The 27721-nt window shown below is 33.9% G+C and overlaps 1 protein-coding gene across 5 annotated transcripts; it reads left to right on the forward strand.

Annotated features, from left to right (window-relative positions):
- Positions 1 to 5587: 5587 nt before the first annotated feature.
- Bnip2 (BCL2 interacting protein 2) lies at positions 5588 to 25137 on the forward strand. Of its 5 annotated transcripts, XM_047540154.1 has the most exons (13): positions 5588 to 5771; positions 8331 to 8427; positions 11001 to 11107; positions 11958 to 12025; positions 12700 to 12876; positions 14776 to 14952; positions 17046 to 17148; positions 17890 to 18021; positions 19260 to 19346; positions 19451 to 19549; positions 20096 to 20131; positions 23026 to 23073; positions 24569 to 25137. In XM_047540154.1, the coding sequence occupies exons 3-13, from the start codon at positions 11058 to 11060 to the stop codon at positions 24591 to 24593; spliced, it is 1002 nt and encodes a 333-aa protein (XP_047396110.1). In that variant the 5' UTR covers positions 5588 to 5771; positions 8331 to 8427; positions 11001 to 11057; the 3' UTR covers positions 24594 to 25137. The 5 variants fall into 5 exon arrangements, with proteins under 5 accessions (XP_047396110.1, XP_047396109.1, XP_047396108.1 ...); XM_047540153.1 differs by lacking the exon at positions 8331 to 8427; XM_047540149.1 differs by lacking the exons at positions 5588 to 5771; positions 8331 to 8427 and adding an exon at positions 5991 to 6079.
- Positions 25138 to 27721: the final 2584 nt, after the last annotated feature.

Raw genomic sequence — 27721 nt, forward strand, 5'->3', positions numbered from 1 at the left:
TCACAGAAACATCTTTGCAGAGGACTTAAATATAGATTCTAAGATTTGTTCACACTATTGGTTTCGACAAGTAATCTAAACTAGTATTAGTCTTCCCTTGCTTCTCTTAGATAAAAGGCACATCTCTCTTATCCTCAACAAACATGACTTCGTGCAGATCTGAACTCTCACTCTTGAATAACTTCAAACCATAATCTAGCTATTTTCCTGAGTTGAGTTGAATCTTTAAAGGCCTGTGCACTCAAATCCTCTAACAAATAAGCTTAGTTTTCCCCTGTAACAGCTATATTCTAACTTTGCACATGAAAATATTTCTTAGAAATGTGTACTGTTGCTTCCCTCCAGTACTCTGGGATGTGGAAGCATCACACAAGGGTGATGTGTAATATATGTGTGCAGTCCAATTTGACTTTCTGAAATAGAAAAGCACAAATTCTCTCTGGAACAATTTCTTTGACTAGTTCATTGTAGAAAAGAAACTTGTTACCATGCTAAAGACAAAACTGCTGCTGGGTTTAGTTTTGAATTTTATAAAGTGAATAAGTGAAAAATATGTACACATTCATTTCAGGCTCAAGTTATGAATAATTAAATGAATATATAATTGTATCCAGTTTTACCCTCAAGCTTAACTAGCAAAGACATCTTCACTCCATATAGAAAGGATACTTGGTGCTTTTTTTGAAAATTATGAGTGAGCTGCCAAACACGACTGAATTTATATGCTTGTATGTAAGAATAACAGTCTGTAAACTCTTAGAGGAGAGAAGCAGCATGTCAGAGTTTTACTTAATGCATCTTATGCCTTCTGAAATTTGAACTCATACAAGTGTTTTCTTAGTATTGCTTAAACGTCTTATTCTTCAGCATCTCTCACCTTACCTCAGATCAAGATTGAATCCAAGGTTGGGAAGAAGGCCTTGTGGGCAATTATTAAGTACTATATATGAATGTATCCAGAAACTGCATTTCATGTTCAGAACAAATTCTCCAGAAATTTTTATTAACAGAATAATAGTACTGTTATAAAAGAATTACATTCAATTCCAAGATCTTAGTAGAGAACTAGGGCCAGACTGTTCAGGTGAACAGGTTGTGAGCAAGTGAGCAGCATTCAACTGAAAGACCACTCCATTTCCCAAGCTGCATATTCTGGAGCAAGGCTCTATCTGCCCAGAAGGAAAGACTATATTTTGAAAATTGCACAAAGATGTATATGTGAGAATTCAAAAAGGCAGCATTCAACTCACCAATCATGCCCCAAGGTGCTTCATCTAGACATAAGGGATTCTGTTAACTATTTTGCAGAAAATTGTAACATGGGCTAGCAACAGCCCTATGAAGAATTTTCTCCTCTTAATAGTTACCTTGATTGTGTCATTTGTCAGGCAGGACTTAAGAAGACCATCAGACAAAACCATGTTAGGAGATGCCCTTTTAATTATTTACCAAAACAATTTGCAGGAGTACAACATGCCCTCTTAGTACAGACTAATAGAACATCAAAATCTCTCCTTGCTGAAGAGATATAGGGAAACTGATATGCTGAAGAAGAAAGGACTAGTAATGGGAATGACAAAGCACAAAGAAGCAGAAAGCTATCCAAGAATCTGTATGTTGCAGAGAAGGTAGCACAAAATGCTCATACTTTCAAGGAAGAACAAAAATAGGTGGAGAATGGAAATAGGATATAAAATGTATTCCCAGACCATGGTTTCCATGTGGAAAAGTTGCCAACACATCATCATCATCATCAAAAAAAAAAAAAGAAAGAAAGAAAGAAAATGTGTGTGGGAGGTAGTAATTAATAACCTCCCAGGCTACCAATTGTCTTTCTCTGTGGAAAACATGCATCTAATAGCAGACAGAGATTCCCAGAGAAATGACACTCCACCACTCATCCTGAGGCACTGTTGTCATTCTAACTTTTAAAAAGGTGGTAAAGGTTCTATTCTCCCCAAAGTCTGATGTCACTCTCTGCTAGCATAGCAGAGCTAGTTATATGATATCTTCTACCATTTTTTACATCCCATAATCTTGGCACAGACTCCAACATAAGTTGATGTTGGCTGAGTGCTTTTATTTCTATATCTGACACATAACAAAATATCATGAATGATTTTAACACACATACTGAAGCACATATTCAAATGACTGTTGCTCCCCTCAAAGCTGTTCTCTTAGAAGAACTGTGTCATTACACATCTTTCAATCTCTTTTTGCTGAATGCAGTTGTAAAGTAATGATTGCTTTTGCATGTTGCTCACTCTATTGGCTGAATAAATTCTTACCATTAAAAAATTTCTTTTTAATTTGGTATTTGACAACTTATTTTCGTCATGGGCAGTTCACAGCCACTCACTCTCCAGCTGCTTGTGCTGTAATCATGCTGAACAAGGTGCAGTTCCTAGAAGCCTCAGAATCTGCATAGGCCATTCCCTCTAAAAGGGGAATTCCCCTTGTCACTAAGCCCAAGATCTCTTCCCTCAGAAAGGCTTTCTGTACTCCTCTCTTCCCCCTCCTATCTGTTTAACTCCCTTTAACTCCCTTCCATTTAGCTGTACCTTAGAAATACCAAGGTGACCTCAATCCACCAACTGTTTATTATCTTCAATTTGCCCCTCTTCATACTAATCTGATGAGGTCTTTGAAGGTAGACACTGGGTCTTATTTTCCTGTATCCTCAGGATCCAATAGCACTGACTTATAATATTGTTCAATAAAAATCTATCAAATGACTGGATACTTTAAAGAAGTAGGTAACCTAAAATGACATCTCAGAAAGTAAATATTCATTTGATTGAATCCTTGTTGAGTTCAAGAATTACTGGATGCTTTGATAAATGCTGTTAGGCAAACCAGTCAGTTTGATAAAGTCAGATTCCCTATTTCATATTATAAGCATATACAAAATTCCAATTGAATTTAATATTCTTATTTAAAAAATAGAAACTATAATACCAGCAGAAGAAAACAACAGTAACTATTTGTATAATTTTTAGGGTGGAGAATGCCTATTTAAACATAAGACCTAAGCTAGAAACCACAAAGGAAAATGTTGATGGTGGCTCTGGGCTAACATACCACTTTCTAAGTGATACCTTCCACCTAAGGTCGAAGTCATCCTTTTTTTCCTGAAATTTTTTTCCAATTTTTAAGAGTCCAAATAATTAAGAAGGCACAAAGAAACAATAAGTACTCTTGAAAATACACTCAACATTGTTCCAAAAGTCTAAAAACAAAGGGAAAATAGTATATTTTAATACCTTTTTTTTCAGATTAACAACTGGATCCATTGCTTTAGAGACACTGTACAGAATGGAAAAGTATATTAAGCATATTATTTGAAAGTATAATTATTACTTGAAAATAAGTTAATCCTATGACTCTGACTTTTTGAACACACTATGAAGTGTTTTTTAACTGTAAAAAATTGTTTAATAAAGGATTGGTAATAATCTATAATAAATATTATGGTGTTGAAATATATTTATTGACGTGAAAAGAAGTCAGTGATACATTTTTAAATGAAAAGGAAAAAAGGTGAATTGGACATAACTTTCCTGTTTTCATATATGAATATACCACCAGTGAAACTCCACATGTACAACCACAAGAATGGGATCCTAATTAGAATAAGTTATACTTCATGTATGTATTACATGTCAAAATACACTCTACTGTCATATATATCTAAAAAGAACAAGTTAAAAAATTGAAAAGGAAAAAAGAACATCGTAAACTATTAGTATATTATCATATTTTTATGAAAGTATATGCAGTTTATAGGGTTATATGTATACATAAATGTGAAAAGATATACATAAATGTATTAATAGTGATCATTATTTTGGTTTATCTATAGTTTCTAATGTTTCAACAATACATATGATAATTCATCGAAATGGAGGAAAAAAGACAAATAAGAGAATGGCTTATTCAAAACCAAACACTGATCAAGCTTAAATGCTAAAGTTACTAAAATAAAGAAGAAACTAAAGATCACAAAACCACATTAACAGGGCTGGGGATATAGCTCAGTTGGCAGAGTGCTTGAAGCACAAGGCCCCGGGTTCAACCCCCAGCACCGCGCACGCGCGCGCGCGCGCGCGCGCGCACACACACACACACACACACACACACACGAACTCTATGTGCTTTCAATGATTTTCTGCCACCCTGTGGGGAATTTTACACATTACAAAACAAAGCAAAATTTGGAATTATAAAAAAATCTGTAACAAAGGATGAAATTTCTTAAATGGTCCAACTTGTTTAAAGCTCTGATTAGTTTGTTTTCTCTGCCAGCTATTTAGGAAAATTACTAGGAGAAAGATAATGATGCCCAAACGCTTACATGGGATTACAACATGCCAACCACTAGTTTTATGAATTACCTTATCTCACAAAAACCCTATGAGGCATTATTTCCCCCCATTTGTAGACGAGGCACAGAAGAGTTAATCATCTGCCAACAGTGAATAAACGTTGCCTAAGCAACATGAATCCAGCCAGCCGCATTTTGGGTCAATTATTTGAATTTTTACTTTTCTGTTCCATCCAGGTGTGATCATTTCCTAATAGAATTGCCCAAATAGTTGGCCGCTGGACTTGCGTATGGATTTAGTAGATGAAACTTCTGAGGGGGATTATGATGTTCTCCAAACTAATCTCATTTCCTTGAAAAACATAAATCAGAGATGCTTCTGGGTGTGGGTCACAGACCCCAGCCCTTCTGAGAATTGTTCTTCGTTGGTCCACAATGAAAAAAGTACAGAAATTGAGATCATTCACGGCATTTTTACAAGTAATTTTATGACCTTTGCTCTACTAAAAAAAAAAAAAAAAAAAAAAAAAAAAAATGTTTTGACTTGTATTTCGTGCGGGTGTTCTTTTTAATTTTTCTATTTTTGTTTTATCGAAGTATGATCCAAAACTAACTAGAAATTTTTAAAAATAATAAACTGATCGCTCCCCACACGTGGCGGTGTGGAGTGGGGGACCCCGCCGGGTAAAGGCAGGGGCGCTTTACCACTAAATCACATCCCTAGCCTTTTTTTTTTTTTTTTCCAATTTATTTTATTTTGTTTATTTATTTAGAGACGGGGTCTCGATGAGTTGCTTACGGCCTCGCTAAGCTGTTGAGGCCGGCTCCCCACATTTTGAGAAGCACTGCTGTCAAGCGGTTCACACCGGGGAATTTTACCAAACTCTTCAGGAGTCCTCTAACGTCCAGTTCCCCAAAATGAGGCATCGGATATTTTTCCTCCTCTTTATCCATTCTGTAATACACAGTTATTGTGACGATCAATAAGGACAAGTCAGAAAAATAAAAGTCTGGTCAAATCTGCAGGCGGGTGTCCCTGCGGACCGCAAAAGCGGAGGAAGCAACCGGAGCCCCCGGCGGCGCCTACGCGCCTCCGACCCGACCAGCCGGAATTCAGAGCGCGCAGTCGTAGGCCAGCGTGAGTCCCCGAGGCCGAGGGGGCGGGGCGACGCTGTGGGTTTCAAAATGACACCACGCCTCCGCTTCCGCCTGCTGCCACGCCTGGAGAAAGCCGGGAGGTAGTCACTTCCGCTGGGGCACCTCACTGCGTCCGGGTCACCTCCTGCCGCTTCCACAGCTGCAGCCGGGCAGCTGGGCTCGGGTCTCTACTGCTGACCGAGGGGAGCGGGCTCCGCTCGGCGCCGCCTTCTGCGACCTGGCAGTCAGCCCCACGTCGCCGGTCTGGAGGGGCGAAGAGGACGAGGGGGCCAAGGCTTCCTCCGGGGTTAGTGCGGCCTGGGAGGATTTGGCATGGCGAGTCCGGACTGGGAAAAAGCCTGGGGGCGCACGCCTGTGGGGCGTGCGCCCACCGCCTCCCGGGAGGGGAAACTCGGTGGGGTGTGTGTTGTAGGGGGCGCCATAGAACCTGCTCCGGAGGTGCTTCCCGGATCCCCGCCCAGCCTAGGTCCCCGCCCTTGCTTCTGCTTGCATTTGCCAACACCCGCTTCTCCCAAGCCTCCTGCTTTTCCGTTTGATGGTTGTGCCTGGATGGAACCTTCCCCCTTCTCCACTCCCCCCACCACCCCAGCCTTGGTACGTTGACGGACGACTGTAGTTCCTTATTTATGACCAGTGTTGGTCCAGGTGCAGAACAAAGAAACTTGGACTTCTGGTGTGCCGCATACCCTCGGGGAATAGACACGGAAACGGCATAAGTAATCAGGGCTTTAGTAAACCTTTCTGGGAGGCTAAAACAAACATAGGTGTGTACTTGAAAAGCCGAGTCCCTGCGTGTTTCCAACGCGACTTTCTTGTTTAAATACTTAGCAAAAAAAATTGTTTGGATTTTCCGGATATATCTAATGCCACTTTGAGAATTACTAGACCAGCTCGTGTTAAGTCAGAAACTTATTTGGGTCTGTATTAGGTTTCTTGAAACTTCCTTTGTCTGTCTGTCCTGGGAACTCTGAGGGCACAACTTTTGTAGTGTTCTTCAAGGTAGTCATGGTGCCTCCCATTTAGTTACTTGAATTAAGTGTGTGTTTGCATTTTAGTGTTGCTTTTTCATCCTCAACTTTATTTTAATTAGGATCTCTTTTTCCAAATGTTTGATTTCCTGTTTTCAATTAAATGTATCTTTTCAAATGTTTTCTAAAAAGTTCTGCAGGTGTAAAAGAAATTCGTAAAGTGTAAGCTTTCCAAAGTCATAAGTGAAATTACCCAATTAAGTTCCTGTGACTTAGTAGTTTTATGGACATACTGCACATTTTATTCTTAGATCTTGTCATTTTACATTCTGTCTAAACTCTTTTTCTAGTCTTCACAATTGTTTCTAATGCAGCCTAATATCTTGGGCATGTACAGGAACTATTACAGACCCACCTCTGCGTACATGAAAGTTAAACTAGCTTATCACAAAACAACAAAACTATTATAGTTGTTAGGCATTACAGGACTTTTGAAGCTAAGTGTAACCAAATCTGGCATTACAGATTTATTCTGTATAAAGTTGCCAATGAGCTGGAGACAGTGTGCTATATTAGAAACAATTCTGGTCCAGATCTGGGAAGGAGGGTGTGATGTCATTTGCCTCATGTAAGATAAAATGAAAATGATAACACCAATGTTTTATACCTTACAAAGTTGTTGATTGAAACATAAGATGATTAAAAAAAATGGTTGGTAAATGTGAAAAGCACTCTTTGGGACAGTGGTTCTATCCATTGTATCTAGCATAGGCTGATGGAGTGATAAGGGAGGAGGGCATCTGAGAAAGTATATGCGTATATGTGTGTGTGTGTGTATACATATGTATATGATAAATTCTCTTTGACAGGATAAAAAGGTGTCATTAACCTTACATCTTATGAAGCAGAATAATAATATTGGAAATTTATAATTTGTATTATAACCAATATTATAACTCTATAACAGGTATCAGGTATTATTAGGTTTTAATGTTTTTAGAGGTATCAGCATCTCTAGCATGTTCTACACACTGAAAATTTAATAAATGTAGGTGGTATAACTATCCTGTGCTTTTTTTTTTCACTCATGTGAAATGTCAACACCATTCTAGTTTTTCTTCAAATTTTGTGTTAACATTTCTGATAGAGATCTCATTGCATTCTTAAAAACCTACCTGATCCCAAGGAGAGCAATGACAGGTGAACATGCAGAATTTTCTCAGACATGTGTTGATGGTCTTAATAAACATATAGGCTGTTCATAAAAAAGTTAACATAAATATTTTAGAATGAAACATTTTCTTTTAAATGGGTAAGTGAAAAACTTGCCTGGGTTTTCCTTCTGCCTGCTGTAATTGATTTCTGTAGAGAGATGGTCATTACTTTCTTGTAGAAGCAGTTTTAAACTATGTAATAGTAAAATTGTAAGTTACAGTCTGGACAGTTCTAAAAATGATCTTAATATTTAATTTTTGCTTGCTAAGCTGTGCGTGGAAATTCCCTTCTTCATCTTGGTTGGATTTACCACCATACCTCCCTTCTGAAGCTATATTGGAAGGAAATCCATTCTCCTTGATTTTTAATCTCATTGAGGTCAAAGACAAATTTATCATATGACCTCCACAGATGCCTACCACAAATAAGGATGTGCTATCACTACCACCAATCTATTGAGAAATCAGATTATTTCTTTTGTATTAGGTTATTTTCACAAGTAGCATATTAAATAAAGTGTTATTTCCCCATTTAAAAAAAAAATCTTTGAACAAAAAATGGGAAACAACCACAGTTAACTTGTGAGTCAGCAATATCCTGATTTCCTTCAAAGTGGTTGTGCTTATATTAACTCCTTTCTTGTTTGTTTCCTGTTCTTACAGCTGTTTGGTGATAAAGTGCTTCCAAGAACAGTACTCTGAATTGTTGAAATTGTTTTTATCTACCTAGTGTACTGTTCCTAAAGTTTTTGTTGAAAAGGTAGAGTTAATCATGTTTCTCTCTTCTGTTTTGTTGAACTAACTTAATTAACCACCAAACTAAATGTCCAGAACAATATATTGAGATGTATTAACATCACATCTTTCAATATATTAGAGTAAAAGTTGAAGAAGTAGGCTGAAAGAACTGAAAGACTTTCTGTTTAAAGGAGCTTTTTGCTTGTTCAAGTGGTAAATTAGCTACAAGATTTGGTTTGTCTTCTAGAGTTTCATAACACAAATATTTCCTCTTACAAATAAGGAATAATTTTACCAACAGAAATTTGGATTCCTACAAAATATTTTCACTACATTTTTGAGGGGTAAACCATAAGAATCCTATTGAACAAGTAAAATAAATCTAAGGCTGAACAAAGTTTTCAGTGTCATACCTTACAATTAAGTATTTATTCACTTAATATTTGTAGGCCTGTAATGTGCCAAGCAGCTTCCAGAAGTTGGGAATATTGCAACTTTCAGTCACTGCTTTTATTTTTGAAATAGTAAATATTTTTCTAATTATTTCAGCTATTTGAAAAAGATAACCCAAAACATCCCGATATTTTTTCCAACACCCCAGTAGAAAGGGGAGACAAGATAATGAAAAGCTTTTCTGATTTTTGAATTTAGGGAAATACATTTGTTCACTGTAGAGCCAAGTACCAAAGACTTGAGAAAACATTAAGAAATGTAGTGAATTAAAAATCTAGGAGAAACTTGTCTCTTTTTTCTATTCATTCTCTGTCTAATAGAAGGGATTGTTTGGTGAGACATGTCCCCCACCCCAACCCACCCTTTTAATTCTCACCCACCCACTCAGAGAAGGATTCCTGTCAGAATGCAGTCTATAAAGTCATCTTTGAAAATAGATGTTAATACAGTATAGATTATGTATTAGAAATAGAGAAACTGCTAAATAAGTCAAGATCATTGTATTTTAAGTGTTTTTCTTTTCATTAATTTCTCCAAATTGCCTGGTTCATTAATTTCTCAGAGAATTAAAAATGCCTCATTCCTGTATATAATAAACTAATTTTCCCAAGCAAATATTTTTGTGAGGAAGTCAGTATCTGCCATTTTTTTCTGTGCCCGTGAGTGGTTCTTCAAAAATTTAAACCTTTGAGAATGTTTGAAACTTTCCTCTGATTGTATACCAGGATGACCTTTCCAATCTTGACTGACAACAGATTTTAATTTAACAAGTGAAATTTAAAACTTTTAAGAAATCCCCATTGTAATTTTTTTGTTCTGGAAATGATACTGTTTTTTGTATAACTTTCTATATCCTCTGAGTGCTGTAAGGACATAAGGCAAACATAAAACATGACCACATCTTTGTTTTAGGAGAACAATTGATATGAATGTGAATGACTGGTATCATTTGAAAATTGTTTTTTTAAAGTTATACACATAGTTTTAAAAAATCAAATAGTGTAGAAAGACTTATTATAAAAACAGTAAGAACCTGAGTCATTCTCCCCATACCACCCTCTTTCCTCTTCTACTGGCATCAGCTACTTATTAACTTTGTTTTTGGTACTTCTAATAATACTCCATAGATCTTAAGAAATATGTGTTACTTCTGTTTTTTAAATAACTTCATCTATTGATTCACTAATGTAAATGAACTAAATACTCATTTATACCACACTGTGTTTGTCACTGTTTTTGTTGCACTGTTTACCAGCTACTTTTTATGACTTCTTATATATTGTATCTAAACCTGTAATTCTTACTCCATCAACAAAAGGGAATGTCTCTAGACTCTTCACTTTGTAAAATGATGGTTTTTTTTTTTTTTTTTTGGCACTCATACCCTTTGTGAAAAAAAGAACTAAAATGAAAGTTCATAACACAAGCTAAAATGTAGTTGCTTACAGTAAAGATATCACTAAGTTCAGTCAGAAAAGTGACACTGTGAAAAGAACATGGTATGCATATGAAGCAAATCAAAAAAGTTAGCATAATTCTGTTTATTGGACAAGTTACAGTAAACTGACTCAGAATTGTGGCATCAAAACTACAAAGAAAATATAAATGGTAGCATACCACTTGGATCTGCTGAATCATGAGTATAAGTGTTTACTTGAGTTCAATTTCTAGAAACAAGCTCTATCTACAGTACTAGGGTTTGAACCCAGGGCCTTGCACATACTAGACAGGTGCTCTACCACTGAACAATACCCAGTCCTGTATTTACTGTTTTTTTGTTTTGTTTTGTTTTTTTTGCTTTACCTCAAATTTTTAATGCAATTTGAAGTATGAAAGACATTTTAAATCACAATTTGACACACAAAGTACATATTTGCAATTGAAAACAAATATTTTCACTTAACAATACCCCTTTTACAAATAGTCCTTACTTAACAGGAATATATGTACTGTGAATAATTTCTGACTCTTTAAAAGAAAAAAAGATTCAACCTGTAAGTTGGTTTCATAACCAGACCAGTAAACTAAAAGCTCTAGGGTTGATAGAGTAGAAGTATGAACTAAGGTATAAGATTGCACCTTTTCAGCCAATAAAAACGTGAAGTGGAAATTAAGTTACTGTCAATTTTTCTCTCTTCACAGGACATTGGCTCTCTGGATTATCAGGAATCAGTAGTTGACATTGAATCCAGGCTGAGAATGGAAGGTGTAGAACTGAAAGAAGAATGGCAAGATGAAGATTTTCCAATGTGAGCATTGCTTTTTGATGAAAACAAATTTAGAACAAAACTTTTTTTCAAGGTGTTACTTAATGAATATTGGGGTTTTAGGAAAATAGTATTAACAAGATGATCATTAATGAGTCTCATTTTCCAACTCAACATGTGTAATTTTTATTTTTCTTATTTGTTTTGATCATTTAAGTTTCAAAATACTTTTTTTAATGAACAGTATTTTAATGTGGTATTTTTAAAACTTGCATCTGAGAGGGTCCTAGAACAAGGGAGTTTTAAGTTGCCTGTAAATAAATAAACAAGGATCTTCTGTGTTATCCAACTAGCCACCCTGACACTTTTGCAAAGACAGACCTTCTATTTAAATGATACTTTTGTGCCATCATGATCATAAGACATCCTAATACCCAGTAAGGTACCTTACTCAAGTGGCATATGGCTAGCAGGTATAGGTGGAAGAACTGAGTCATTTTAGCACGTGATGATGATAGTAATATGGAATGCCAAACTCAAATGAATTGTAGCCAATATTACTGTATTCTCATTGTGAGTTAACAAGTATCTTTGTCATGTGATGCATCATGCATCACATTATATTTGTCAATGTGGATCATTTTATAATTTGTGTAAAATTTTCTGTTCTATACTTGGATAAGAGCTGTCATAAGGCATTTATATAGACTTCAATGTGTTACCCAATAGTCAGAATTTTTTTAAATTGATTTGTAAATTACTAATTTGTAAATTCGAAATACTGCTTTGTTCTGTTTTCTACATAATATTTCTATAAGCTTTGTTTTTAACAGATCTTTAAACTTCAAAAAATTGTAATTTCTGGGTTAAAGAGTATTTCTATGTCTTCTAGACCTTTACCAGAAGATGATAGTGTTGAAGCAGATATTCTAGATGTACCTGGACCAGAGAACCAGCCTGGTAAGAACTTGCTACTTGTACCTCCAATGTACTTGGGTTATTTTTAACATATTTCTTTATGTTAAAAAAAAAAAAAAAAAAAAAAGACCACTGTGAGCTTTTATTCCATCATATGGAGCCAAAGGATAAATTGAACATTGAGGAAAACATTTTTGAAGTGCATGGGGAATTTAACCCTCAAAAACATACCCTCAGTTTTTAAAAGTTTTTACAGTAGGAGGAGATCATTTTTAGTAGTAAAAGGTGACTGTAAATTCTGTCTCTATTACTTAAAAAGACATTGATACCTCATTGTTCTCTTGCCAGTGATATAAAAGCAATAGTGATGAAACTGGGCAGGGTGTCCCATGCCTATAATCCTAGCTACTTGGGAGGCTGAGGCCAAAGGATTGTAAATTTCATGCTAGTCCAGGCAACTTATTGAGACCCTGTCTCAAAAAATAAGAATAAACTCATTGGTAGAGCACCCCAGAGTTCAATCTCCAGTACCACCAAAAATAGCAGTAGTAATCAAATTCTAAGTTTCATAAATCAGTGCTTGGGGTTTTGTTTAATGTTGTTTTTCTCAAGAATGAAGTGACTGAAATGTTTCTGTCCTTTAACTTGAGCATCTGAGCATTCCTTGTACTATTTTTGTGTTTTGTTTGTTTTGTTTGTTTGTTTTCCACTTTCAGGCTTACTAGAAGTTAATGGAAATAAAGTAAGAAAGAAACTAATGGCTCCAGAGATTAGCTTGACACTGGATCCTAGTGATGGCTCTTTGTTGTCAGATGATTTGGATGAAAGTGGGGAGATTGACTTGGATGGTTTAGACACACCATCAGAGAACAGTAATGAGTTTGAATGGGAAGGTAATTGTTTTACTGTTTATCTGATCTTTATTAATGAATATTTGTCATACACACTCATGTTTTTACAATTTCATTTTCTTTAGGAAATACTTGGTAAGCCTTAAAATTTTGATCATGAAGCCTACTAAAATCAATTATTAGGGGATTTTGTTCAAAGTATTATTCTTTCCAGTGTTCATATATTTAAGTTAAAAAGTCTGCAAACACCTGAATATTCCATGTTGCTCAAAACTGTTTATAGTAGATTATATATGTAGTCGTATTTTTTATAATGCCTAATTTTTGTGGTTTTTTTCCATCAATTATGAAAAAATATTGCCAGATAGTTAAGATCTTTTCAGTTGATCAAGTAAGGAAAAATCCTTCGAAGAGACATATGATAGAGAATGTACTAAAGTGTGGAGAGGGAATTCTGAGAGAAGATTTAAGGGGGTGATTTTAAAGTAGGTTTGTCTGGTAGTGCTCTGCTTTATGAAATTACCAACTGGTATTAATGTATACTCTTAACCCCCAAACCTGAGATTTATCATTATAATTATTTGGAATTCCAAGGAATTGGCATGTGTTTTATTTTGCATGCTTTCTTGAGTTAGATAATTGTTACCTACAATATTTTTTATATAGTTAATAATTTTTATATATGTATTCTATCTTTACAATGATTTTTTACTTCAAAGCAGTGTTTAGCAGTAGGTATCTTATCTACAATGAAGTGATAAGCTGTATCTTTTGTTCTTCCCTGTTTTACTGGTTCAATAAGCAGTCCAGTAACAAGCAATATTTTATAAAGATACTGAAATAGTTTTCTGCCTATGTGTTTTGTCTCTTCTTTCTTTAATGCTGCTGTAGTCATTTCCTGGAAGGATATTTTCCGTTAACAGCTTTGTCTTGGAAACAAACAACTAACATGCAGTAGGTTTCCCCTCCCCCCATCTTTTGGTAAGGACTATGATACTAAAATTTTGAAAATCATTACTTCATTAAAAATCAGTTAAACTGCAATCTCAAAATATAAATTACACCTAATCATTGATGCTTATGCTTTTGCTCATGGTAATTTGAATAGACTTTTGCATGTATTCTTCATAATATTATCCTTTTCTGCTTTATAAGACTGATCAAACAAGAAATGATCATTGAGTAGTTAACCACTTTCTATCTGGTATTACAATTTGGGGGTATTAATTTTGTGTTCAAAAAAAAAAAAATCGGCTCTCAGTTTCTTGAAGTAACCTGTGGTAGTAACTGTCTTGGACAGTGCTGTCATAGGAGAGATCTGGAAATGCCGCAGGGCCAATGTAAGATTTTGATGGCTCTATGAATTGTCTTTTCTGAACTTGTTGATATACATTGCACTGTGATTGTCTTCGTTGAATTGGGCAACAAAAAGTTTCATAAACTGTGATGCCCAAAGGTATAAATGGCCTTGTATTAAAAGCAAGCCTTGGCCTGGGCTGGTGACTCAGTGGCAGAGCACTTGCCTAGCATGTGCAAAGCACTGGGTTTGATTCTTAACACCACACGTAAATAAATAAATTAAATAAAAGTCCGTTGCCAATTTAAAAATATATTTAATAAATAAATAAATAAAAGCAAGACTTTTCCTCTGGTATGGAAGAGACATTTCAAATTCCACAGATGGTGTAACAAAAATTCTTTGAATAGTGGATCATGGTAGCTTACACCTGTAATTTGTAATCCCAATTGCCCAGGAGGTTGAGGCAGGAAGATTATTTGAGCCCAGGAGTTTGAGACCAGCCTGGGCAATGAAGACCCCATCTCAAAAAATAAAATAAAATAAAATCTCTAAATAATCTAGATAGGAGAGTGGTTAACTTACAATTTGATTTTTATTATAGAAATAACAATTTGTAATACAAAACCCTTTTATTTTGACAGATGATCTTCCAAAACCCAAAACTACAGAAGTAATTAGGAAAGGCTCAATCACTGAATATTCAGCAACAGAAGAAAAAGAAGATGGACGACGCTGGCGTATGTTCAGGATTGGTGAACAGGACCACAGGGTTGATATGAAGGCAATTGAACCCTATAAAAAAGTTATCAGCCATGGAGGTAAGAGTTACTGAAGGTTGTTCAGATTTTTTTAATGCGGCATCAGAACTCTAAAATGCTTTTAGAAAATATCCCCAGAGATCTTACATAACTTTGAAAACATAAGAAATATTTCTCCTATTGTTTTAGGAACATAACAGGCTTGAAGTAAAAGGATTAAGCCTACATTTAAAAATTGTTAATATATGCATATAGTTAGTTCAAAGAGTACAAAAAAAATGCAGTGGAAACTATGTCCCATCCACCCCATCTCTCTACCACCTAAACGGAGTTTATGTTCTCCCCTTTGTATGCATTTATAATTTATATACAGTGAAATGCTGTGATCATCAGTGTATAGTTCAATGAGTTTTGACAAATACTTACATAATCACATATGCCCATTTATATATTCCACACTCCTAAACATACAGAACATTTTCATTGCCCCAGAAAATTCTCTAATAAGCCTTTCCAGTGAACACCCCCTATGGTAACCACTCTTCTAATGTCTACCCCCGTGATTAGTTTTGCCCATTCTAGAATTTATGTAACCAAAATCATACAATATGCATGCTTGTTTACAACTCTTATTCAGTGTATTTTTAAGATTCATCCCTGTTCTTGCATATATCCTTTGCCCACCACCACCTAGCAAACACGTATTGAACCCAGGGGTGCTATACCACTGAGGTGCATTCCTAGCCCTTTTTATTTTTATTTTGAAATAATCTTACAGTCTAAGTTGCCCAGTCTGGTCTGGAACTTAAAATCTTCCTGCCTCAGTCTCCCAAGTTGCTGGGAATATAGTCCATGTACCACCATGCCTGGCTATAGTTTATTCCTTTATATTGCTGAATGAATTACATTTACTTATCCATTTTCATTTTGATAGGCTTGTGTATCACTTCCATTTTGGACCTATGAATAAGACTGCTTATTAATAAGTAAACTCTTAACTCCTAATTTACCTTAAAGCCCTTAACAAATCATTTAGCTTTGGTAGAGAACTAGCTCATTCTACAATTTTGTAGAGCATTCATGTTGCATGTTTATGAGGTATTCAAAAATAATAAAGTTGAGTTCTCTCCCTTAGGAAATTTTCTAGTCAAATGGGACAACTATGAAAGTACAAGTTATCACTCCTGTCAGTCTTACTGTACCATATATAGAAGTTTACCTAGGTACTGTGTAAATAGCGCCAGAATGTTAGTGACAGTCAGAATGCAAATCACCCTGTAGAGCAAGTCATGTTTCTTTAAATCCTCCTAACACTGGACAGAGGCATACATGGGTTGAGCAAATTGATTTTTTTTTTTTCCACATAGAATCATTCTGCTTAATTTACTTTCTGCCAAATGCATTCCCCTCCTTATTTCTACAATCTTCATTCATCTGAAAGCAAATCACTTGAATATTTGCAGTAATATTCTTCTGCTAATTTAATCTTATTCAGATGAAGGAAATAGGATAATCTGAATCAGGAAGTCCACAGACATGCATTAATTCAGCTCATTGAAAGAAAGTTGTGAGACCTGCCTTATGGTTTAAACCTAATATCTTTCAAAAATAGCACTATTTTTCATACAGGAAAATAATTAAGGCATCTTCTGTTGAACAATTATACTTGATATGTTTGTAACTGAGGAATTAGCAAAGTTGGTGATGACTCTAAAATGTTCAGTCTTGAAATGTTCAGTCTTTTCAATTCATATTTAGAAACAATAGAAATGATAGTTAAAGCAAAAAAATTGTTATGAATATAACTTAATATCTAGATATTGCAGTTGAAACACGTTAGTACTCTTTACTGAGAGTTATGTCAGATATAATTCTTTCTTGGTTCTAATTCCTTAGTTCCTTAATTCTATAAAATGTTAGGCATTGTTGAAAATAAAACTAATTTTTAGAAAGCACCCACTTTAAAAATGTTTTATTTCAGATGTTGTGTCTTTTTGGATTATATCATGTTATTTGTCTACTTACTAAAATATGGCTGACTTTTTAACTATGCTGATTGGTTGTTTTCTATCAACCATACAGATACCCTCTTTAAAAAAAATATCTTTTGAGTAAAATCATGCTGGTGATTTTGTCTGTGATTTCTTTTTCAGGATATTATGGGGATGGATTAAATGCCATTGTTGTGTTTGCTGTCTGTTTTATGCCTGAAAGTGGTCAACCTAACTATAGATACCTGATGGACAATCTCTTTAAGTAAGTATATCTTAAAATGTTTTAGACAGAATTCTGAGCTAACTACATCTCTAGTTTAAGGAAGTGAACTTAAGCTATGTAAAAATTATAAATAATCCAATTTCTGACTCTTAAGTCATTCCTCTTTGGAATTATGAAACTATAGTTTTTCCAGCTCAACAGAAAATTTGACATTTTTTTAATTAGAAGGTATATCTCAGATTATCTTTTCCAACTTCTTTATGTACATGTGTGGATACATTAAATATAAAATTGCAACTTTCATCTTAGAATCATATGGCTAAGTTACATTTACCCATAGAAGCCTAATGTAATGAGCTGACTCACTTCTCCTGTATTTCCAAAGTTATTCTGTTTCTGAGATTATTCTGATGCAGTTTTTAAAATACTTTTAAAAGTACTTTGTGAAAATTTTAAATCATATACAGAAAATATATCAGATCTTCATGTATAAGTCACCCACTTCAGCAATTACCAGTTTAGACTTCATTCTCAATTCTTTCCCCTGTATAATTTTGAAACAGATCCCAAACATCATGCCATTTAATCTATAAACATTTCATATTTATATCTAAAAATAACCTTGTTTTAATAATTATAATGCCAGCTAATGCAGTTGTAAATTTTTAATTGTGTTTGCTCTCACAGATTGGGAGAGAAAGGAATTGTATAATTTGGAGAACCTAGTTAAGTTCTACACAGTGATACTCATTAAGATTTAAATTTAATTTATTTTTACAGGTATGTTATTGGCACTTTGGAGCTATTAGTAGCAGAAAACTACATGATAGTTTATTTAAATGGTGCAACAACTCGAAGAAAAATGCCCAGTCTGGGATGGCTCAGAAAATGTTATCAGCAAATTGATAGGAGGTAACGTAAACGCTGAATCGTTTTTATAGATGGCTTTATTCAGTTGTTTTATATTTGATTCCCACTTAAAAATACTGTATCTTCTTCTTGCCAGGCAAGGTTGCACACACCTCTAATTCCAGCAACTTGGGAGACTAAGGCAGGAGGATTGCAAGTTCAGGGCCAGCCTCAGCAACTTAGTGAGGCCCTGCTCAAAATTTTAAAAAATTAATAAAAGGGGCTGGATGTGGCTTAGTGGTATAAGCACCCTTGGGTTCAATCCTCAGTATCAGGAGAGGAAAACTACTATTTCTACTTCTTGAATTACATGTTAATTTCATGATAGGTTTCTATTCTCTAAAGACAGTATTTTCCAATGTCATCAACTAAACTATATCTTGGGAAAAGATGGAAAACATAGTACATTTCCTATTAAATTTTTGAGTGCTCCTTTATTTATAGTGCTTAGTATGTTTTATGTTTCTTAAAGATACCAGTTAGCTATAATTTTTTTTTTTTGGAAAAAACTCCAGAATATACATATTATCTTAGGACTTAGTTGTCTGTGCTAATGAAAGAACTTGAATCTTTCAATTGGTTTGACTTGCTATGGTTAATTCAAACTAGTTTTATCAACTCAGATCTATTAATAGGTACCTAATTGGCATTGGTTCACCCTGGTAATTAAATAAATATATATACATGTTTAATGATCATTTTATGTGTGAAATATGCATGATAAATAAACATTTTTAATCTGGTCATTTAAAGAGAAGAGGTCTAGGATAATGCCTTTAATTTTTAGTCATAATGTTAGTCCTTAAGTACAGGCATTAGATGTGATTCATGGTGTTCCTTTAGTTATCTCTCCTCCCACCTCTCTGCCTGCACAGTGCCTTTCATGGTATTGAAGAAATTAGTACCGATTTCTCCCTAGTCTTGAAAAATGAAAATAGTTTGCTTTCTATGTTCATTACTATCCTTGGTTGACAAGTTCTGGTTAACAAGTTCTGAAGACCAGTGAATGAATGCTATACTGTATACATAAATTTGACCAAATGAAGTAATTTTTTTATAGCAGTAGAAGGAGTCATCACAGTTCAAGAATGCATTTTCTTGTCTTTAAAAGTATTAATACCTGAATGAGAGCTTTGGGGTGACATTTTTCAGTTTTTTACATAAACTTGCACATGTCTTAAAAGTATTAGAATTTGTAGAAATTTTTAAATTTTCTTTTCTTTTTTTTTTTTTAACTCTAGGTTACGGAAAAACCTAAAATCCCTAATCATTGTGCATCCTTCTTGGTTTATCAGAACACTCCTGGCTGTTACAAGACCATTTATTAGGTAATTTTCTTCATGTTAAAAAAAAAAAAAAAATCCTTATTTAAATTTCTTGTCAATACTTTTAGTCAGAAATATTGAGGTAATTGTTTTTATTTTTTCCGTAGCTCAAAATTCAGCCAAAAAATTAGATACGTCTTTAATTTGGCAGAACTAGCGGAACTTGTTCCCATGGAATATGTTGGCATACCAGAATGCATAAAACAGTATGTTTTGTTTTATTCCTTTAATTGTATTGGATCTTTATATTTTGATGTGCAAGATATAATATTTTTCAATATTCTTTTTCTCACTTCACATATTTCTTAACAGCTTTTTAAAGACTGGTTTCAATATAAGAGATAATTTCCTGATTGGTCAGTACTAAGGAACATTCTCTGTACTTAAACATGTTGCTCTCCAAATTTGAGTAACTCATGATGGCATTGAAAGATCATATTGCCAAAAAAAAAAAAAAAAAAAAAAAAAATCAGCCTAACCTTAATACTCACCAGTGACTGGAATTTGTTTTGATACCAAATTCACTTATTTCCATCTAACTTCTAAAAAGACCTGGTATAAGGCTAATCTGAGCTTTAGTCTCTTTAATATATCTACGCCAGATTTATTGTTAATTTTTACTTTCTGCATAGTATGTTAAATATATTGTTTTTTCCTGCAGACTTAATATGACTTCATTTTTAGTCTTTTTTTTTTTAAGTTTTTGGTAATCTCATAATGTGTATTTACTGAAATAACTCTTCCTTACTAAGGTATGAAGAAGAAAAGTTTAAAAAGAAACAAAAAAGGTACATGCACACCTTGACTGGGTTGCATCTAGACTAGTCCATTTGCATCGCACAGACTAACTCTTTCTTTATTGGTTGGTTAGCTTGTAGAGAAAGATAATAGCACTTGTAAATATAAATACACCCCAACATCCGAATATAGGAGGAATCCAGAGTTCCTGAGGCTGAATATGACTTGGATTCATCCTATTTTAATACTAAATATAATGCCAGTTAGGAATTAAAACCCCTCTTCTTTCCTTACTGGTCTGAACACTATTGGTAAAACCACAGAAATTACTAAGAATGCTGTTTAAAATAACAAGTACTTTTAAGATTGACTGTTTCATTCCTTTCTTTAAATCTCTGTGCTTTATGCAGACTTTCTTAAGGAATCAAATTGGTTTCCTTGGGGTTGATTATATTTGCAATGCAAATACTCTTTGGCTAACCAACATTGATTTCCTTGTATGCTTAAATTAAATAGCCTGCTAACCAGTCAAATTGTACATGTGGTAAAATACCTAAAAGTTCAATGTACTGTTTAACAGTTAAACACTCTGCTTTCCATTTTAAATTTAATTTTGAATACTTTTGCTTTGAGCATAACAAACTGTTATCTATTAATATGTTGACATAGAAGAGGAAAAGGCAAGGTATAAAATAGTTAACACTTTATAAAGTAGTTTAGAAAAGTAGAATTTGAATCTAATTTGTTAGATCTACTTTGATCTAATTTGGATCTAATTTGTTAATAGATTTTTTAAAAATTGACAATTATCAAAACATGGTTTAATAAATTTTTCTTCAGAATTAAGATGAGTGGTGATCATATATGTGTTATCATTTTGACCAACTAAGTTGGAACCAGCTGTAACTAACTGTACTGGAACATTCTTAATTTTGAATACATTTTCATTCTTTTGGTGAGCATTCAGGTGACCATGTGATAGAGTCATAACTTTACATTTCTGTATGACTCTTTGTGTTGTTTATCCAACAAATAGTGTGGACAGTGTTTTTAGATCATGCTGATTTCTCATTCCTTTCTAGGCATTGCTATGCATTTGCCATACAAGTGACTGGAATTTAAAATAAAATCTGCAATCATAAAATGTTTTGAAACCAAGTACTTCCTGGATTTTAAAATGAGTAGCTTTTGTTGAAATGTGCTGTATGATTTTTTTTTTTAAGTTTTTAGTCTTTAATCGACTGTCAGAAAGTTAATTTTAGCTCCAGATAAAAAGTGGAACTCATACTTTTTATTTAAATGAATTGTTTGAAACCTATTACTATTTATCTTGATTTTTGTTTTTCACTTTTGTTTGTGTTTAACTTTAAATAATATCATTACAAATATCTTAAGGAACTTAGTTTTTATAGTTTCTTTAGCCTTAAAAAATAATAAATCATTGACAGTTTGAGAATAATAAAATTCAATTTTAATACAGAAAAATGTTTTTAAAGTCAAAATAGTGGCTAGATATGGGACCTTATGTAAGGCAATATCTCCACGTTAAGTATTGCTGTTTAAAAGGGTACAAAACTGAGTACTGAGGTACAGCAGTTTTAAATGTCTCAGATATTCTTTCAAACAACTAGGTGCCAGTGTGGCCAGGCAACTAGGGATTATAAAAATGTTTCAGCAGTTTAAAAATAAAATAATTATGATTATTAATTCATAAGGATATTTCACATTTGAAAAGATTGTGTATTGCATGTCTTATCAGGAATACGCGCACCTTTCAGATATTTATAAAGAATATTTTAAAATGTTAATCTAGCTTTACAACAGGCCACAGATTTTTATTTATTTGTTTGGTACCAGGGATTGAACCCAGGAGTACTACCACCAAGCTATACCCCCAGCCCATTTTTATTTTTGAGACAGGGTCTAGTTAAGTTGCAGAAGCTGGCTTCAAGCTTGCTATCCTCCAACTTCAGACTCCCAAGTCACTAGGTTTACAGACATGTGCCACTGCACCCAGCCAGGCCAGAGCTTTTAGATGTGATTCACTGATATTTAGGTGATCATAGTAATGATGATGAACATAGTAATGGAAACAAGTATGAACTATCTCTTCCCGCACCATACCAGATTATTTTAAATGTCCCCACATAAGTTATTCAAATTACTATATATATGATAGTAATAGACTGTTTTATGTTATCTTTGAAGGGTTGTCTATAATTACGCAGTAATTATGTAATCCTTCTAATCCCCATGTGCCTAAATATTGGTGTGACCTCTGTTCAAACCACCACTCATCTCCAGTGAGATTTTTTTTAATGCACATTTAGGTATTTCTTGGGTTAAATTCTTACGGCTTCTTATTATCAAAATAAGTGAAAGACATTCACAAAGTGTACCAATAAATTTTGAAAAATGACTAGGTTTCAATAAACATGGATTTTTGCTGGACTTAAGATCATATAATCGTTTAAGGATAATTTGGTGGCTTTAGTTACACTTTAATATTTTTGTTTTGCTGTGAATCCATGGCCTCAAGCATACTAGGCAAGCACCCTACTACTGAGCTAAACCCCCATTCCCCTTCAAATTTCAGTTAACAAAATCATTATTTTTGAGGGAGTTATTTTCCTGTTACCAATCTCTTAACTCTTGAATCCCTGCTGCAGCTGTCATGCACTTTTAAGGAAGTTCAGATAAGTTTGTATGTAAAGTATTTTATAGTCTTTAAAGAAACAGTAGTCATGTTTCTTGCAGTGTCTTGCCTTTAAAAATTCTCTTTTCTGGTTGGGGAAATAATGTTTGGTAATCTTTTTCTGTGTCTGCTTCTTTGCACAGCTTTTTTTTTTTTTAACAATAATATCCTATGCTAAAAGTAGTTACTATTTTTAGAAAGGTTTGTTCAGTTGCTGGTATCTCATTATTTATATATCTTGTTGAACAGAGTTGATCAGGAGCTTAATGGAAAACAAGATGAACCAAAAAGTGAACAGTAAGTTTGGCATCTAGTTCAAACAAGACTGAAGAATGTGCTGATGAAGCAATGCTCTTTTTTGCATTTATAATGCATTTATCCGCTTGCATTTCTATGTAATCTGTTACAAAATTGACTTTTTCTTAATGGACTTTTGTACAAGGGACTGTTCACTGCTGTATTGGTTTGCAAATCTCTTGAATTTAGCTCTTTAATGGTTAATTATGTTGTAATTTTGTATTTTATATTGCTAATTAGAAGAGAACTACACTTTATAAAGCAGTTTTTGCATTTGTTTATTGAATGATGATGCATCTTCAGTAAAATATTTATATGCATAAATGGCAAAGGAAGAAATAATATATATTTTTATGTTTTTGAGCAAAATTTTTTAATGTATACCTATCTTGTGGAAGAAAAGGCAGGTAAATAAGATCATGATTTTATAAAGTACACATTAGGTGTTTTGATTTTGTAAATGGTTGAATACATTTCCTGAAAAACTTTAGAAAATTAAGTTGCTCTAAGGCAAGGGTCAGTTAAACTGATTGTCTCAAATACCCAAAGATCATGTACATAATTTAAGTACATTAGTATCATCCCAAGCTTTTTCTCGCTTAATGTATATTGTTCCTTCATTCAGAAGCACAAATACAAGTGCATTGTATACTTTTTCCTCTGAAAATAAATCAAAAAGCCATTTTTAGAACTAGAAATATAATAGGTTAGAAATTGGGGTTTGTATATATGTATATATGGGATATTTTATCTTCTGGCCCAAAGTCAGAATTGTTATAAGTCTTAGATTTGTTCACTAATGTGAAATAAGCTCTGTGTCCAGGGTATCACTCCCCAGAATGCGTGTGAGTGCTTTGTAGTATTGCAGAGAATGTGATGTGTATTCACTGTCACAATTTCTGTAGAAAACAGGGGCTGCTTTTTAAACTGCTCTCACTGTGGGCACTTTACCAAAATACTTCCATATCAATTATTTGAACTCAGTAGTAATTTGACCTAGTCAAATATGTGCTTTCAAGTTTGCTTGATGATAATAGACAATAATACTGTAAATTAGGTTAATTTTGTATGCCTTAGAGCATCATTATAATGTGCTGTTTGGGATGAAACATTTAAGCATGTAAGCTCCTTGTTTCATTTGGTAAGTTACTTTATATTGAAATAAATTGTATTTGTGCCTCCAAAGCAGAGCTATTAATTAACCACAGAATCATTCTGAAACAACAGGTTTGTTCAAAATTTTCATGTATTTGAGTGATATATGCTTAGTAATTTGATATTCTCCATATTTGAAGGTCATGCTGTCCAGCATTTCCTGTGAGCTGTTTTACAAAAAGAGAAGTGTAGAGTAGCAAAATTGGAATAGATGTGTGCTAAGCTTTTTAAGATTTATTCTCTCCTGTACTTACACAAACATGACTTTACCTTTGTCATTTTTTAATATAAAGTGTCTGCTACAAAAGGGAATTTTTCCTTTACTTTTTGTCCTCATCAGTCCTAAACTTGGCATGCTGACTTAAGTCCAGTTATGGGAGATGCTGGAGGATTCCTTGGATGAAGCATTCTTCAGCAGCCTTTTGACTTGGATCCAGCAGCTCTAGGCAATCCTGTACTAATGTCATTACAATGAGTTAAGCCAAAACCATTATTCTTGCTGAAATCTTAGACACACTTTGCGTTGAAGAAATAAACTAACCGTAACTACTCAGGCATTCCTTCAGAATGTACCATATGGGGATTATGAATAAAGATGTTGGATTTAATTGTGGTTAGATAATATTTGTAGATGATTTCAAGTAGTCTTTCATCAGTATGTCTTTATCTTCTCAAAATGGACTGAGCTTTTTAATAGATGGTTTTGCACCACATTAAGTATTTGGCTCTTCGGTTTCAAAAATTACAAAGAATAATATTTATTCAATTCTTTTCTTGTGTTTATTAAATTTTGTTTTTGCAGAAGTTATTCCTAAATATATATTGTTGCAAAATGGTCTTTTTAATTTTTTTAAAAAACAGAAATAGCCTGTATTCTGTCAGAACATTAAATTTCAGAGGGAACCATGACATTTTCCCATATTTGATTTTAATTTCCATTACTGATTGATGTGAAAGTACTTATAATTTATTAACTTTCTGCCAAGACATGGAACTAAACAAGTTTAATTTTTCTGTCACTGTCTTTGTTACCCTTGGGCTCTGAGTACACCTTTTTAACCAGAAGTTTCTCTAAAACAGTGTGAGGTAATTTGATCCTGTGTTCTGCTTTGTTCATAGTACTAAGCAAGCACCAAGGAGAGACATGATACCAACCCCACTTTTAAGCTTTTAATAGTCTGAAGGGGTTAGGAGGAGTATGAAATATGATTCTAAGTAGAGTCTACCAGAGTTGTTGAAAAGAAGGGAAACCTTTATAAAAGGATAAAGCTTTAGCTGTTATCTGAGATACCACGGAATCTCTCTCCTAAGGAAAGTACTATATACATGGCAGCTGATCATATCTTGTATCCAGCAGAAAACTTACAGGCTATGTACAATGTGTAAACAAAATTGGATTGAAGGAGGAAAAAGCTGGTAAAACCTAAATTCTAAAAATTAGAATTTATATTTTCCTCTGCTTTCTTTTTCTCTTCATACAGAAGCATGTTTGAACCATGGGTTAGTAATTAGAGTGCTCAAAGTTTAGAACCATAATTTCTGGTTTCATAGTTGTTGAACTTTAGTTTTCCATAAGGGACATCACACTGCACCAAATATTGAAATCTGATTAGCAAGTAAATATAGCTAGAATTTCATCAACTGCAATTCTAGAATTTAAAAAGGTAAGGGATTTATCTCTTGATAGACTTCTTTCAATTAACTGTATAACCGTATTATTTAGCTATTTATATGAGTGCTCAGGGAATTTGGAAATGTGTTTGATTTAATGCAGAAGTGACTTTTTGGATTTCTTCAGTTGATAGTTAAATTAACTTTAGGATTTAACTGGTAGAACAAGCCAGTTTCTTGATGAGGTTAGTAATATTGTATGTAAGGTGACACAGTACCTTCAGTCTCCCTTTTCCCATATTTTAAGTAGTTAATTGTTGACATTGCTCAATTAGATGGCAGGCTGAGATAGGATGACACTAGGGATTGGCTACACTGTTACATTTTGTTTTCATGCCTTGTTTCCTCATCCTATATGGATGTTTGAAAAATGGATTACAAATCTCAGGAATCAAGTAATAAAATAAATTAATGTACTTAAAAGTTTGGCCTGTTTTGCAATAGAAGAGTTTATCTCTCTTTTTTAATTTTTTTAACTTCATTTTACTTTATTTATTTTATGTGGTCCGAGGATCAAATCCAGTGCTAGGCAAGTGCTTCACCACTGAGCCACAACCCCAACCCACAGGAGTTTATCTTGTCATAGGGAATGGGAATTGTGCAATTTGAGTTGCTGGGAGAAAGTGTGACGAACTTAGACCGCATGAGAAGGCCAACTGGGGAGGAAAGTGGAGTATTATCTACTGGATCTTCTACACTAGTACCAAAGAATTACCTGGCGGGGCACTGATTCCCTCTCCCTTCCTGAGATTCTGAATGAATTTAAAATTAGATCACAGGGGAGGCCTAAACTTCTTTAAAGTCCTAAAGAGTAATTGAAAATAGTTTGTTGAACAGTAAGGAGTGATTAAAATTTGAATAGAATAGCTTTGTTGTTTAACTGTATGTTTTGAGAACTAAATGAAAAATGAACAGCATGTAACAAATCAAGCACCAAGTGAAAATCAAGAGTTTATTGCTTTCACATTAGTAGAGGGTGACATTAGCTGTTAGGCTTCAGATAGCTATCTTACAAGACATTCTACAGGTGTTAAAATGTTTGCATGAATATTTTTATGCATTTTCACACAGTTTGACAAAAGAGGAACTTGAAAAATAACAGCTACTCCACTGCACTTTTTGCATGCAGACTTTTTAAAGTTTAATGTCAATTAGCAGTTGCTTAATTGTTTATTTACATAAACTTAGCTAGTAAATACTGGTGTTTCAGGGTCACTGATTTGCAGAGTCTTTGGGGCACTCCACTGTTCACTTGGAATGATTCAGTTTGTTAGACACTAATGGACTTTGATATATTTCAAAAATATTTTTCATTACCACAAGTTCACATACTTGTTTAGACAATTGATTTACTGTGACCTTTTAATACTAAGATGATGTTGACTAGCTTAATACTGTCATTTCACAGTGAGAAAATTCAATTCTGAGGTGTGTGCAAGCTGTCAATGTGTTTCAGGTGAGAAATACTGGAGTTGGTCATGATTTGCTAAGGAGATGTAATTTTTTTTTTCCCTTGGACTTGTTAGAAGTACAACATGTGTCCTGATTTGTTGCACATATTTTCGCAACATTCATGAATTTAAATAAATTAATTGGAATGTTTGCATTTGTTTCATTTCATCATGGTTTACTCTATGCTACCAGTTTTTTTTACTGAGTTATCTAATTTTCTAAAATTTATCTTTATAGATAATTCATCTTTATCTAAAGACCTTTACTCTTTAGTCTGGGTACTTCTAATTAAATTTCGTGTTTAATCATTTATAATTATTTTAATAGGGAATCCAAAAATGAGACTGTAAGAGGCTGGAAAAATGGCATA

Source organism: Sciurus carolinensis, chromosome 2 (assembly GCF_902686445.1).
Source record: "Sciurus carolinensis chromosome 2, mSciCar1.2, whole genome shotgun sequence".
NCBI classification, from domain to species: Eukaryota; Metazoa; Chordata; class Mammalia; order Rodentia; family Sciuridae; genus Sciurus; species Sciurus carolinensis.